This window comes from Atta cephalotes (genome assembly GCF_000143395.1).
Source record: "Atta cephalotes unplaced genomic scaffold scaffold00021, whole genome shotgun sequence".
NCBI classification, from domain to species: Eukaryota; Metazoa; Arthropoda; class Insecta; order Hymenoptera; family Formicidae; genus Atta; species Atta cephalotes.
In genome coordinates, this window is record NW_012130085.1 from 4,801,858 (window position 1) to 4,817,767 (window position 15,910).

General features: G+C 35.2%; 1 protein-coding gene across 1 annotated transcript; it reads left to right on the forward strand.

The window, feature by feature from the left end:
• The first annotated feature begins 10,826 nt into the window (after positions 1 to 10,826).
• LOC105619426 lies at positions 10,827 to 15,549 on the forward strand. The gene is made up of 5 exons (XM_012200947.1): positions 10,827 to 10,941; positions 11,028 to 11,118; positions 11,243 to 11,346; positions 11,478 to 11,866; positions 12,130 to 15,549. Exons 1-5 carry the CDS (start codon positions 10,827 to 10,829, stop codon positions 15,547 to 15,549), a joined length of 4,119 nt encoding a protein of 1,372 aa, XP_012056337.1.
• Positions 15,550 to 15,910: the final 361 nt, after the last annotated feature.

A 15,910-nucleotide genomic window follows, 5' to 3' on the forward strand; every position in this document is an offset into this window, starting at 1 on the left:
GTAAGTACGTAACGTAACGTAAGTAACGTAACGTACGTACGTAACGTACGTACGTACGTAACGTACGTAGTTAGTACGTACGTAGTAGAGTAGAGAGAGAGAGAGAGAGAGAGAGAGAGAGAGAGAGAGAGAGAGAGAGAAAGGTAAGGGTCTTGAAATACCGATCGAGGGATTCAAGATGGAAAGGTCACATTGTAATGGGGCGGGATTTGATGATTATATTTTCCACTCGTATATACAATTGCGACCGCTGTAATTAAAAACTAACGGAAAGTATCCGTAGCAAACCACTGAATATTCAACCGTGATTGTAGAGTGGACCAATAAAATCCATGCCTACATGATTTTCTACATTTCTCTCTATATATTTATTACAGCGAAACTCTCTGGATAATTTTAACAAATAAAAGCAAATGTAAAAGCAAATCGATTAATGATTTATCGTTGAATTATATATAGAATTATATTATATACAGAAAATATATCAGATTGTTTATATGTATTATACAGTCGGAGTTTAGAATCAAATTTTGAATAAAAAGAATCATTTTTAATTAAATTAAAAAGATATCTTTAAAATTATTATTAGGAGAAATATTTATGAATAATATGTATTGTTAACCTTTAACTAATTATGTATTGTTAACCTTTTATAAGAATTTAAAAAATAAAAGTTCTTTGGTTGTATAACGATTAAAGAATGCAACAAAGAAAGTGTTTTTTTTTTTTGAGAATAAGAAAAGGTTGCAGCATTCAATATTTTCCAAATAAGCTGACAATAGTAGTATATTTTGTTCCCATAAATATAAATCATAATATATCTCAAAAAAAAAACGAGAATTAATCTATAGAAATCAATTCAAGATTCGTCCTTCACGGTATTCCATTCTACAGGAAAGTAACTGAGAATTGCTGTCAAAACAGTAAATAAATAGTTGAAAATGTAAAAAAAAGCTTATCTCTTTAAACCTGATTTTATTGGAACCATATTGAAAAATTTTTTTTTAATTCAGTTCATGCATACTTAAATAAATAATTCATACTAAACAATTAACTTTTTTAAAATTTTGACTATTTTTCCAATATACACCTACATTATTATACATATACATCAGATCTCAGATATCGATAAAATTAAATAATTTCAATGGATAATGTCTTCACATTTGATGTACATTATATGTACTTGATTACGCTGGGTCTGAAGAGATTAACCAGTAAACGTTTTTTAAGATAATTTAAAAAATGCAGATTTATAAAAATGTAAATACAAATTTCTAAGAAAGTTTTTGTGATGTTTGTATTTGTCCAAGTTAATATTTTATAAAGTCGATTCTGCATGGTCACAGCGTGATAAGAAAATATTGAGTACTGAGATAATTATTTCATTTCAATCGTTTATGAGTTAGTTTGCTTACGCATTCTGCTCATGTTCTGCTCATGTATCTCCATTACGCTGGTCACAATTGCTTGCCTCGCCATTCCGTTTAAAAGTCTCTTTTCTAACTGTCCATTCGATAGCGGATAGATGAATAAAAATCGACGCAAGTCTTTCATATATGCTTTCCATTTAGAACCAATTAGATTATTCTAATTATACTATTATTTTCTTTTTTTCGTTTATTTTATTTCGATATTTTATTTTCTCAGATTTTCGATAATACAATATTAAGTCGTATTTCGAACAAGATTTATTCTATTCGCAAAGTATCATAATTATGATAAATAAATTTTATGTACCCAATATCAAATACTAAATTTGATAAACATTTTTTAAGTTAAATTTAATAAAATAAGAGCTGAGATAAAAAATATAAAACAAGATGAGTTATCATCAAAAAGTTATCATGATATTTGATAAAATAACATGTGTGATATTGTATTGATGTGAGTTTTGATTGAACGATTTTAAAATAGTTTTTCAGGATTAAGATGCAGTAAATTTGAGAATAGAGTAACTAATTAGCAACGTAAAATAATATTTAAGAAATAGAAATTTGCTTTTTATTTTCCTATTCCTTTTTGTATGTTTCTATATGCTAACTGATATAATTCTTGGTTTTAATGGAAGAGTTGGAATCAAATAGAACATATTAGCAATAAGGAATTAAATTGGCGTACATAATGTGTTTCATTTGCTTGTTCTTAAAATTAATGTGCCAGCTTAATAAATACGTCATTCATTCTTCAATTACATCCGTGATGCAAGCAAAGGAAGATAGTTATTTATTTGTTAGAAAGAGCGTAAACCGATCATTGGTCGTATTGATTATCGATGCGATCGACTTTGATTGTGATATACACGAGATTCTTAAGATTCACCAGATTCTCCTCGAGAGGAGAAATAAAGGAAAACAAGAAGACACCGTTTTGAAATATACGCGAGGGCATATTCGGCGCGGCGCGGCGCAGGCGTGGCGTACGCGCAAATATAGCCGATATAGCGACGGCGGTCTCACGTGACACGTGCACGGAGATCTCTATCATTTATTTGCACACGAAAACTCGCGTAGAGGATCTTAGATGTTGGAACGTATTAATCCACAAATGTAGGTAATAAACTCGTTTATCGCGTATACATATACATACTCATACTTTCTTTACTTCGATTAACACAAATATTGGCACATTGCACTTTGTACATTTACAAATTTATGTTTATATGTGTTAAACTATGTTTTAATGATGAATGTTTTAAAAATGAAACGATGAAATTAGTATAACAATGGCTACGTTTAGCAGAAAGAGCAGCTTTGCAAAATTCTTGAATACTGTTGTAAAATTCTTGAATATGACTAATTTATACATTTAGATCCAGTGAGAAATCAAGGTCAATCAGATTAAAGAATTTTACAAAAGTTGCAAAGCTTTTTCTGCTGAACGTCATTGTCATTAACTGTAAAATTAGTGCAGCTGAATTAAATTTGACATTGAATTGGGTTTTGTTCTTATTTTTCATATATGTTAAATTGAATAAATATTTTTTTCTTCTTGCTTTATAATTTAAAATACTTAACACGAGAAAATCTTAAGCCCATTCTACAATGGGCAGTAGCAGTAGTGGATTAAAAAATAGTAGAAATCGACTAATCATAGTTGATTATCCTTCTCACATTCGACTATGATTGGTTGATTTCTACGCCTACTTCTTAACTACTGCTATTGCCCATTATAGAATGGGCTTTACTCATTCTTGTATTAAAAAAGAGTACGGAATTTTTTAAAAAGTACGGAAGACACACAATTTTTATTTTTATATTTGTGTCATTTAAATATCATACTATTGATATAATATTATCATATTGATTGTTCATGTTATAACATGACAGTGTTTAATGTAACTATATAAAAGTATTCAAATAAAGCGAAAGTCGAAGTTTTCCTATTTATATTTCATTTTGAAGAAAAATTTACGTTGAAATAAATGTACCGACTTTAGTATTACATCACTTCTCATCCATCGGCGCCTCTCCATTAAAACTATCGCCATCTTTCTTAATTCGACTTTTACCTGCGATGGAAAGAACGGGACTAGTGATTCTCATTTATTAAAATTACTTTTAATAAATGTTTAATAAATGTTTGAGAAATGCGATTGATATTTTAAATAAATATATTAAAAATTAAAGTAAAGCAGAAAGTTAAGGAGGTGCCGTGGAACTTAAATATTTAAATATAATTGGCAACCTTAATTCTATAGGATATAATTTGTATGTTCTTTGTATCATGCAGTTTTCTTACTTGCATATATAAATATATTCTAGTTTCCAGCTTTATAATCCTGGAATCCTAGATACTTTTCGCTCAAATCTAACTTTATCTGCATCGTTATGCATATATATCTGCATATATATCTGCATGCATATATATCTGCATTACTTATACATTACAATAGACAATTACTTATACATTACAATTATGATGATATATTATTATAATTTTAATTTCGAATCATGCAAGCTTTTGATACATCTTACGTTACACATTCGAGAGGTAAATAATTCTTCCTTCTGGAATGAAAATGCGATTCATTTAGAATCGCCTGTGCGCCGTTGTATTCGGACACATGATAGCTTTTTTCTGACTTGGCGTCAAGTGGACGGATGGAGATTACAGAAAACGATGATTATGCATCGCGATGCTGCCTCAATCCTCCTGCAATTATATCAGTCAAAAGAAAAAAAGAGAGATTGATAAACACAAGAGGGAGGAAGAGATTATAACAAGGAAAAGAGAAGAAAACGAGTGAAAAAGATGCAATTGTAGAATAGGCTGGGAATGAGCAGAAAGAAAGAGACAAAAGAGGAAAAGTCAAGAGTGGGGAAACCATTTTTCGGGGAAAAAGAACAGCGGAACGAATGGAAGATGCGTGAAAGAGAGGAAGGATAAAGATGGAGGAAGAAGAGGGGAGGGAAGAGAGAGAGAGAGAGAGAGATATGGGTGCATCCGATGTAAAGGAAAGAACAAAATGGGAAGAGAAATAGAGAGAAAAGCGACTACAGTTACGAGATAAAGGATGATCAAGAGAGAGCTCAGGGAGAGAGGTTGAGAGAAGTTTCTATAGAGAAAAAAAGGTAGAGTAACGCTATACGGAGGAGAAAGGGAAAGCGAAGATAAAAAGAAGAAAAGGAGAGACAAGGGCTCTAGGGAAGAGGGAAAGAGAGTTGGAGAAACTAGAAGGGGGCTGTGCGACAGAGGGATGAGGCGCAAGAGAACGAAGGGGGAGCTGGTAGTCATGTAACCCCAACTGGTAACGACCAACGCGGGAAGGAGACTCGGTGCTGCTGGGCTGTGAGAGGGGCAATTCTATGTTGCTGTGTGAATACAAGGTACTATGCGGTCAGAGAGAGAGAGAGAGAGAGAGAGGGGGGGGGAGGGAGGCTGAAGAGGAAGAAGGAACAGCTGAAAATAGTGGTGGGAGAAAAATGAAGGGGAAACGAGAGCGAGTACATACAACGACGCGGCGAGGAGAGACGAGTTAAACGAATGAACCGGCAGAGATAGTAAAGCTGGTCGCGAACAGTCCAGAACAGTCACGAAAGACAGGAAAGAGAGATGAACGATGATGGAGGGAGCCGGCAGCCGCAGCGAGAGCGCTAGCGGAAGAGTAGGGGGAGAGCGGATCAGAAGGGTCGGAAGGACGGGAGGAGAGAAAGCCCAAGAGGGGAGGAAAGGGCATCTCCCGCTCTACTCTCCTATTTAGTTCAGTATGAGACGTCGTCGGTGGAACGTACTGTTGCGCGTTTCTCTCTTTGCTCGTGTGGTCCTCGTCCCGCGTCGAGAGCCGTGCCTGCAGCAATCGTTAGTTCGCGAACGCCCCGCGCGGCGCTGCTCGTCGGCACCCGTAACTTTGTGACCGCTTTGCTCACTGCTGCTCGTCGCAATTTCCTCCGTTCCTCGTCCATCCTCGTTGTTGTCGAGGAGCTACTTGGAGCTACATACTCCACGCCAACTAGCAGCGTCTTTTCGATTTCTCCGAGACAGACGCCTCCTGACGAGGCGCAAATCGGTACGAGCATGAGATATCGTCTAGATCGCGGTTAATCGGCAATGACGCGCACGACGAATGGCGAGATTGCGCCGTACCACGCGACGTCATAGGCTAACCACCCTGCACAAAGAGAGACCGGGAGGTCTGGGAGGAAGGGACAAGGGGAGGGGAGGGGAGGGGAGAGGAGAGGGTGAGAGACGTCGTTTCTTCGACGGCTCCGACGCCGACGCCAACGCCAACGCCAACGCCAACGTCAACCGGTCGACGATCAAACATCGACGACGTCAACTGTAGAACATTCCGTACTGCGCACATCGTAGTGTTGTCGGCATCGTTGTGAGAAGCGTGGCGCGTACTAGGAGCACCTAGTTAGGCGCATTCTTCTTTGCCTCCGTTGACTGCTCCAACCGTAAGCTCGCATGTTCGCACGTAAGTACAATGTATCGATACGCACATCAAGTACACCAAGTACACACTTGTACACATGCACGATATGTCGCGCCGCCGCCGCCACCGCCACCGCCGTTGCCGCGCCGGTTGACGGTGCATACTTGCATACAGAGAGAATTTGCGTTTGTTTTGTGTACCGGGAGATGGAGCAACGGGATGGGACGAATTGACGAACGGATGAACAGGATGATGTTCTCTTTGTCTGTTTTCTCTCCTATCCCATGTATTCCCTTTTTTGTCTTTGTACTTCTTCTTTTTTCCACACATACAGCTTCGCTTCTACTCTTTCTTTTCTACTTTTCTTTCCAGCACACGTACTTGCATTTTTATGCGTTTTCTCATTCCGCCTCGTCCTCGACAGAACACACAAAATTCACTCGTCTGCAACAAGTACTTTGAAATAAGCATCTCTGGTGAGATACATCATTAACTGTTGGCCATCGATCACGAAATGTTGAGATGAATTTTCTAATTTCATAGAAATATATGCTCGATAAGAACGCTTCCTAAAACTAAACGCATTCAGCAAGTATATTTCGTTGCTTTTTTTTATATTTTTTTTATTATTCTATGAATGTGAGTAAAATAGTGAATTAATTAAGATCCAATAAAATATAGATTTTACTATCTTTGCTTAGGATTTTAACCTTTATTCTGTTTGTAAATTGTACCAATAATTGAAGAAAGATAAAAGCTAATTTTTTTATTTCAAGAGAATATAGAGTATTAATAAACAAATTATTTTCCTATAAAAATGTTTCATGGTTTGTTGCTTATGATTCGAATAGCAAAATACTTACAGTGTAGCTTTAAAAGTTTCATAAAGATTTATACTTTTCAAAAATAAAGTGTGTGTGTGTGTTTTCAGGAAGCCTTTTAAAATTATTTATAATTAGTATTAGTCAAGTTTAAGAATTATAAAACGCTTACAGAGAAATTATTGAATGTTTAAATATTTACAAAAATGAAATCATCACAATTGCTAACTCCATTGCAAAATCCTTAATTCTATTGAAAATCTTAAGAGACAATTTGAAAAAGAATATTAAACATATTTATAACAGCACAAAAAGACAAATTCTCATTATGTCAACAAATAATTTGTTTAATTATAATTATACGTTATATGAATCATGCATACCTCACATTCAGTACAAAAGTCACGGCATTCATTTCGATAGATGATTGGATCTATTCGTTCTTGTCATGGCAAAGTTTAATCGATTCGATCTTCCATTCATAATCACAAATTGATAAACCGAAAAGTTTTCTTATCTTTCCGCTTAACTTGAAAAAGCCAAGTTGCTCCTTCGTTTTATGTAGTCTCTGATCTCTTTAACCTAGGGATGTACAGAGAAGCATAGATTATCGATATTTTGTATCAATAATTGAAATACGCAGTATCGATACGACAATATATTGATTGGAAATGATTCGATATTCGGGAATGTCATTACTTCTTTTGCATGTTTTTTCATTATGTAGAGATGTGCAGAGAGCAAAAATTTTTGATTTTAAAGAAAAATAAAAAATCACTAGGTAAATTCACTAATTTATCAATAAAATTATAAATATTTTAATAAATTTATACATACGCAAATGAGAATGGAAAGAGAGATTGATGAGAATAAAAAATTATGCATTTATACATTTTATGCAATATATATATTTATCATTTTATATATATAATTCTATATATTTTATATATATATCTCAACTAACAAAAATAATGTGAAAGATAAGAAAATTTCTTTTAATTTTATTCATAATGGCGTTGATCCCATTGTCATAAATTGTCCTTGAATTGGCATTCTCTGTTACGTTTATGTGGTTGAATTTTGTGTGTGGAAATACAACATCTGTATCGAATTAATTGATATCTACGTTCCAGATCCGATATGTTATGATACAGAAACTAAAAGTTTCGATGTAAATATCGAATATAAAAAAGAGTAATGATACGATATTCTAAAATATCGATAATTTAACTTATTTTACAATAAGATCGCAACTCATAATCCGTAAGAAATCATTAACCAATCATTGGTGATTGTTTTTCTCATATTTAATTGTGACTGATCAATTTTTACAGCTTATAATTTTCAATCCTATTGTAGAACAGGTCGTTAGACAATTGCGAATGATAGTTTGGCTTAGTTTTAAGATCATCGCATGCTCCGTACTTTTCGCAATGTTATATAGAGCCACTTACATATAAATTTATAAATGCTGAGGTGATACTGTTCGAGCGACTTGGATCATTTTTTTTATCATGAGAATTAAAACTGATCGCTTATGTTTATATATATGTTATTGTCAAGCGTTCATGTTTGACACATTTTCTTGTATTTGTCAAAGCACTAACAATGTTATTTTTCATGAATCTCATTATTTTTCTTGACCGTAAATTAATTTAGAATATATGCATTGTTACATAACGAACGTTGGCATAAGTATCTCATTGAAAATATGAAATGTGAAATGCTTATTCCGACAAGATTCTGATATGAAAAATTTCAAGAAATAAAGAAAAAATCGTAGCTTGTCGCGTCGACAGAATTCACACATCTCGGATTAAGGCAGTGTCACGCGATAGAAAAAAAATAAGTGCATCGTTGCTTTGAGCAATAGCCAATGCTCCGAGAACACAAAGGCCGCCTTCAACATGCGCTCATTTTTTTTGTGCGCTGCGTCGCACACGCGGAGTTGACATGAAGATGCTCGCAGCGACGTAGCACGTGTGTACATTTCATGTACTTTTTGTACATATGTATCAGTGATTCCCTTCGCATTCATTACGTTACGTGGACACAGCGAATTTTGAAATGGTACTTTTGTCGAGATTTTTTTACTTTTTGCTATATAGTTTTTTGATGGAGCATTCGATGACATCAATCGAGAATATCGTTGCTGTACGCTTGGTCAATTGCAATCATTTCCCAAATCCAAATTATATAAAATATAATATTTATCAGTGTCTGACATATTATCAGACTTGATTAGAAGATTCTAAATATAATATCAATATCGAAAAAATTAAAATTATAATAAGATGATGAGTAAAAGAGATTATTTTAAATCTTTAAACTGTATACTTCTCGGTTTTTGATAACATGTCTGTCTAAAATTAATTTGTAAAAACAATCGTATGTACCTTTACTCGAATCTACAAGACTCATAGATCAGTCTATTAAAACTAAAAGTATAGTAGGCGAAAGCTAAGAGTACGCGTTTATATTATAATGTAATGCATCATCTATTATAATATTATTATTAATATTTGATTGTGAGATATTATTTGGAATATATGTGTATTACTTTGTTCAGTTTTGGAACCCGCGCCACGTTTTCGCGTTCCCGCGTTTCATTTGCCGTGGTGAGAATTTCGCTCCTCTTCTCTTAGAGCAGTTCGATATAAATAGACATAGTACTAGACATCGCAAAACGCGATATATGTATACTCGAGACGTGCTTCAGAAGCGCAGTAATTCGAGTTCCCTAAAAGTTCTCGAAAATCTTTTATGTCTTTTCCTTACAATTACAATGTCGTTTACACAATACTTGACTTCCAGTTGCGTAAACCATATGCACGCTTTGATCATATAAATAGAATTATAATAATATCTGCGATGCATTCTACGAAACATCTTGTTCCAATTTTTCGATTTCTTTCAATTTCTTTAGATTATTCCCGTATTTTTTTTTTTTAATTGGAAATGGAGAAAAAGATGGAGCTCGTATTGAATAATGGACGCTATGACAAAAAGATGCGTTTCAATGTAATTGCGGCGGAATCTGTTCTCTTTGGCAATACACGTAATCGCGTTAATAACGATATGCGTGTTGTTATTTATTAGCACTTCGGCGATATGAAATTTCCATACTTGTGTATGCTGCTAAAAGAGGAAAAAAGGCAAGAATAATTGAAACATCCGAAATTTTTCACGTATCTAACGAATGTTATGCGATAACTAGGTGAGTCGAGCTTATCGTCGGGCCGCAAAATACCGCGATATTCGATCAATACCGTCAGGTATATTCGACGGGCATGCACACACGCAAATGTATATCACGTTGCAAGGGACGTTTAGCGGTTTAACCGCGCTGGTGGGTAAGCGGAAAAATGGAAAGGACGACTCTAAACAGAGACGGGAATATGCGTACCCGTATATACATATACGGGCTTGAGCGGATTTTAGGGAGAATTTGGCGAGCAACAATGGGACAACCAGATAGCTACCTGAGAAACCTTTGGAAAATTCATCTAGACATAATGATAGATCGTTGGCACTTCTATATCAAAACTTAAGTTGCGAATGCAGCTGCGTTGCGAAATTAAAAATATTTTAAGAATGTTAAGAAAATATCACGAGAGATTAGGTTTTTCGATTGAAGCGTACTTTATCGATATCGTTCAAGAATTCATTGTACAATTCTCATTTATACCTATATAATTTCGTGCTTATTTAATATTTGAACTTTTTTTACATACAGTTATGACAAATGAAGAAATTGAAGCTTTGCAGTTATGTTTTTATTAACTCTGTTACTCTTATTACTTTCTTTTAACATAAAAATAATATATACAATGTTCATAACAACTAAAATTTTAATAAATTAGAGAAAATGATTAAATGAAATAAATTGCTATAAACATATTATATGTATCTAAGACGCTTTGTAAAAAAATGATACGATAATTGTGCAATTAAATATCAATATCATATAATTAATATCAAGATCTATTACTGCTTACATATTAGAATAATTCCAAGTAATTATAGTTAATTGAACACTAATATTTAAGTATTGAATTAACAAGTTGATAATGATTGCATTTTTCTTTATAGACTTCGTGTTTTGCGATTTATTTATACATGAAAAAATGGCGAGTATAGGCAAAAGGACACTCTTGCGTGATATCAATCCACATTTAATATGCCTATTATGCCGAGGTTATCTTATAGATGCCACAACCGTGGGGGAGTGTTTACATTGCTGTAAGTAAAATCGAAATTTAAGTAGCGTGCGCTTAGATTTATTTATTGTATTGACACTATTAATATATTCTATTTTTGTTATTCAGTTTGTAAAAGCTGTATCTTGAAGTATCTCAGTACTGCAGCGCATTGTCCATTGTGCAAACATGCGATCAACAAGGCGAAGCCAAATTTCAAGTATGATAATAATTTTTTGACAATTTATACAAAGATTTACTCTATCTATTCGAATTTTTGTAGTGATAATAAACGATCAGATTATTACTTCTGGAGAATGTTTAAGATCGCAATTTCTTTACAGAGCTGACAAAGCGTTACAAGATATTGTATATAAATTGGTGCCCGGATTATACCATAGGGAAATGTTAAAGAGGAGAGAATTTTACAAGAAGCATTCCGAACACGGTAATTGGTCATTCTAAGTTTGCTTAGACTGTAATGCTTAGACTGTAACGTCTATATATCTGTATATCAATAAAATAATATTCTAAATTTTAAATCTTAAATATATGTTGATTAAATTAATTTTCAATTAGCAAATTTAGCAACACCGGAGCAACGCGGCGAGGATGTAAGTGGACGTTTAATATTTAATCCAGAGGATGTAGTGAGTTTGAGCTTGGAGTACCTACCATATGGAGCAGATCCACTGACTATATTGAGTACCAACGACATGGATACAAATCACTTGAACAATTCAAATAATACTAACAATAATAACAGTAATTACAGTGATAATGTTGTTAACAATAGAAGATATCTGCAATGTCCGGCTCTAGTAACTGTTGCACACCTGAAGAAATTTATAGCAATGAAGTACAGCGTTGATGTAACGAGATATACCATCGAGATTTGCCATCGACGCGCGACACTTCCCGAAAATTGGACTCTTATGGACGTTGCTTATATTTATGCATGGAAAAGGGTTTGTTTCATTAATTTCTTCAAAATCTAGTTTTTCGATTTTTGCGAAATAAAATATATAGCAGATATATAAACTTGGTCAATAAAATAACAACTAGACTAGAGTATATGTGGGATTAGATTAAAATTAAGTGATTATATACGAGGCTAAATTATATTCTTGTAGCGTATATATCTGTTATAATTACACTGCCTTATAATTCACATATTTTGGATCAATTATATAAAAGAAATTTACTATTATTTAAATTGTCTTTCATACAGATTGCACCGATGAGGTTTTTTTATCGAGTGGCACAAGAAGAACAAAGACTCGAAGCACCATTGCATCAAAGACCATCGACTCCAGGACTCGGAGCTCGGGAGTGTTTGCCACCGAATGAACAGCAGAACGATGGTAATTCAGGGAGTAATCCTGTTAATCATTTAGAAACTTCTAAATTAGAGATTAAATCTACGAGCGGCAGTATTGAGACAGTATCAGCAAAAGATTTGAACAAGACTGCCAATGACAAAATAATCTCATCCGTGGATCATAAACAAACAACAGTCAAAATGAACAAAGAGAAAGACGAAGAAAACAAAATGACGATAACTGTTGTAACGTCGACATTAACAACAATAAACGTCACGAATACGGTGACGACCACTACGATGAATGCATCTCCTTTATTAGAGACGAATACATCCTCTTCGATAGACAACAATTCGAATAAGCAGATAAAGAGTCCAATTAAGATACTGAAGAATCCAGATGGAAAATACGAGGTGCTTAAAAATTCAGCCTCTGTTTCGGATATCAAGAATCCTACGAATCCTGAGTTTAGTGTTGTGAATTCTAACGGTGTAAAGATAACGCTGAAGCAGTGTTCGCCACCGCAGAATAGTAGTGCGAAAAAACCAAGAGTCATTAGCAATATTCTATTGCGTTGCGCTCAAACGGAGAAAGATACGCCGCAGTCATCGAGCGCATTAATGATCGAGCAATTGCAGCAAGAGCAAGATAAGGACAAACTTACCACAAGTCCAATATTGTCAGGTAAACAGGAAAAACAACGACGTAAAGTAACTTTCATGGATCGATCTCCGATGTTCGAGAAGACTTCTCCTATTACCATGCCGAAAACTGCATTGAAAAAACCGGCGGAACAGCAGGATAAGAAGCAATTCCTACAAGGTTTTCAGTTGACCGCTAGAGAACCATTAATGCCGGATGATAGCAAGCCTCTCTCTCGAGACATTAGTGTTGCAATCAACATTGAAAAACGAATAGCGAAGATAGAAGAATCTTTTAAAAAAAAAGACTCTGACGAAATCAAGAAGAAAAAGAATGACATTGAAAACACCGGCTCGAACGTGAATAATAGCACTGTTATGACAAATATGATTGCGAAACGTGTTGTTGATGAACGAGCGTGTAATTCAGGAACGAGTTTAAACAGCATGAATATCGCGAGCGGCAATCATGCCGCCAAAACAGACGTATATACTTTCCCCAGCGATTCGTTAATTGTTCCAGCTGGAGCGGTCAAGAGGAAGTGTCCTCCGGGTGTACCGATTGCTGACTTGAAGCGTCGAAAAGCACCGCAATTAGTACAGAAACAGGAAACTAACAAGAAACAAAACGTTTCCCAATGTAATTCTGTTATTAACAAGCATACTTTTTCTACGGAACATGTAATTCCTATAAACAGAACGATCAATATGATAGGAAATCAAGATGTTGGATCGAGCCGTATATCCAATGTGAATAACACGAAAGCATCGACTGGTCCATTGCTTTCGAATGATACTAGAGATCTATTAGTGGACGGCTATGGTTTGAATATTCCAGCGAGTTTGAGTATAACACTAACTTCACCCAAATCTCCGGGAACTTCTGGACAATTCGTCGAATCCAACGATTCCAGTGATAATAATCGGAAAGTCGCGATGGGCAAAGTAAATCCCAGCATCACGTTGAATGACTGTTCGGTTGATCCACGCGTATTGAAAGCTCTAAAGACTGGACAGATTAGAATGCCAACTTCGCCGAAAGTTAAATCAACAACAGCGACGGCGACAACAACAACAATGGCGGCGGCGGCGGTGGCGACAGCGGCGGTAAAACAGACGATGACTATGATGGTGACTGATTGTGGAGAGGTAGCAAATCAACAATGTATGATACCATCTGCTGCCAAACGAAAAAGAGAATATGAATTGTCCAAGGATATTCTGGATTTGAGTGGAGGCAATAAAAAGATGGACATACATCCTCTGAGAATTCCACAACCGGGGACAAAACTTAATAAGACTAATAAAGTTATGGTAAGTAGAGATAATATGCAACCAGGAGGTATCTCTGATCAAGGTCAAGTGGTGACGCTAATGAGTGGTCACAAATATTACCGAGCGCCGCCAGGCTCTTTGACACCTGCCGCTCATCGCGTCAACGATTGTCCTCTATCGCCATCGTCATCGCGTACACCTGTCTATGCGCCATCTTTCAGTAATCTCAATCGATCAAATTCAGATCTTTCATCTGTCTTCCCGAGTCTGCCGAGTCTTTACGCTCTTCATCAGGCGCCAAATCTTCAGCAATTTCAAATGGATACAGCACGATTGAAATTGCGACCTATTGTAGGAAGTGGAGTAATGTCTGCGATTAGAAATGACAATGTTAATCTCAATATTAGTGGTATATCAGGAAAAAGTCACTTGGCCGCTCAGTGTGCACCTGTTAAACCCGCAAGATCTTCTGTAGCACCCTTAGCGGTTCCCATTAACAAGCAACAATCTACTGAAAAATCCACAAACATTAACGTTAATCGAACAATCCCGACTGTTGATTCAAACAAGTCTCTAGCTTTTCATAACAATGAAGCTCTCGAATCTACAGATGAAACTCGTGTCCAAAAGAAATACTCTTTGAATGTTGAAAATACAAATAATAGATTCTTGTCGCGGAGTGAATGTGCAAGAAATAATGATCAAGCCACCAATGAAACAACCAGGAATTCGAATGTGAATTCGAATTCCGAGTCCAAAAATGAAATCATTAATATTAATGATAATTTGATGCAACAGCATCGCGAAGCAACAAGTCCTAATATCGTATCATCAACTGCTTCACCGTCACCACCTCCTGGCAATGATGGCATGATGAACGCGAAGAATGAGAGTAGCGCTAAGAACGGTCATATCAACGACAATAATTCAAATGGAAGTAATAACAAACAAAAGAGTAGTGCCGAAATGACGTGCAGCAAATCGCCGGATAGTCCGGATTCCAGTTCGATCACAATAGAGAATTCGGGAACAAGTAAGAGCTCAATCTTAACAGATCGGGAAATGCCAACGGACGCCCACACGTCGTTGGATACGGTTAAAGCTTCGGAATCAGCTGTGAATTCAGATAATAGTACCGTTGATGATTTGACCATTATTGACAACAAAAATAAGTTTGCCAATAAATTGGAAGCGAGTGAAATCGCGGAACAATTGACCTCTGTGCAAAAAAAATTGCTAGCAGTTTTTCCTTCAACTGAATGGGCAAAGAATCCTGTAGCCGCTGAACACTTGGGAAACTTCCTCAAGAGTTTGAATGCCACGATAAAAAGCGAGGAATTTGTCGAAGGATCCAAGACAAAAAAAGTTGATCAGAAAATTATCGGAAATGACGATAATAATAAGAAGCGGTAATGACACATCTTTCATGAGATTGAAAGATTTTTCAAGATAATTTCGAGCGATTGTATAATTCATAAGACATTGCAAAAATGATGTCTTATATCATTTTACGTGTAATGGGCTTTATTTTGATTAGAATTCATTCTGAACAATTCCATAATACGTTTCCAGGACTTATAATTTTGACTTTCAGTTCTTTTATCTTAATTAAACTTCTTGTGTATGCTGGAAATTTCATTGAATTTTATCTAATTATCTCGTATGCAGAAAATAATGATGAGAAAAATATATGGCCTGCCGAGTACAGATAAATTCTAAGACGCTGTCATACAAATCAGAAAATGCATAAAATTATTTTTAATTGAAATGTATA

Excerpts from the sequence above, each read along its gene's own strand:
- LOC105619426 (XM_012200947.1), top strand. The coding sequence starts at position 10,827 with ATGGCGAGTATAGGCAAAAGGACACTCTTGCGTGATATCAATCCACAT. Across the intron at positions 11,119-11,242 it reads AAGGCGAAGCCAAATTTCAA|AGCTGACAAAGCGTTACAAG; the intron begins GTATGATAATAA and ends ATTTCTTTACAG. Across the intron at positions 11,867-12,129 it reads ATATTTATGCATGGAAAAGG|ATTGCACCGATGAGGTTTTT; the intron begins GTTTGTTTCATT and ends TCTTTCATACAG.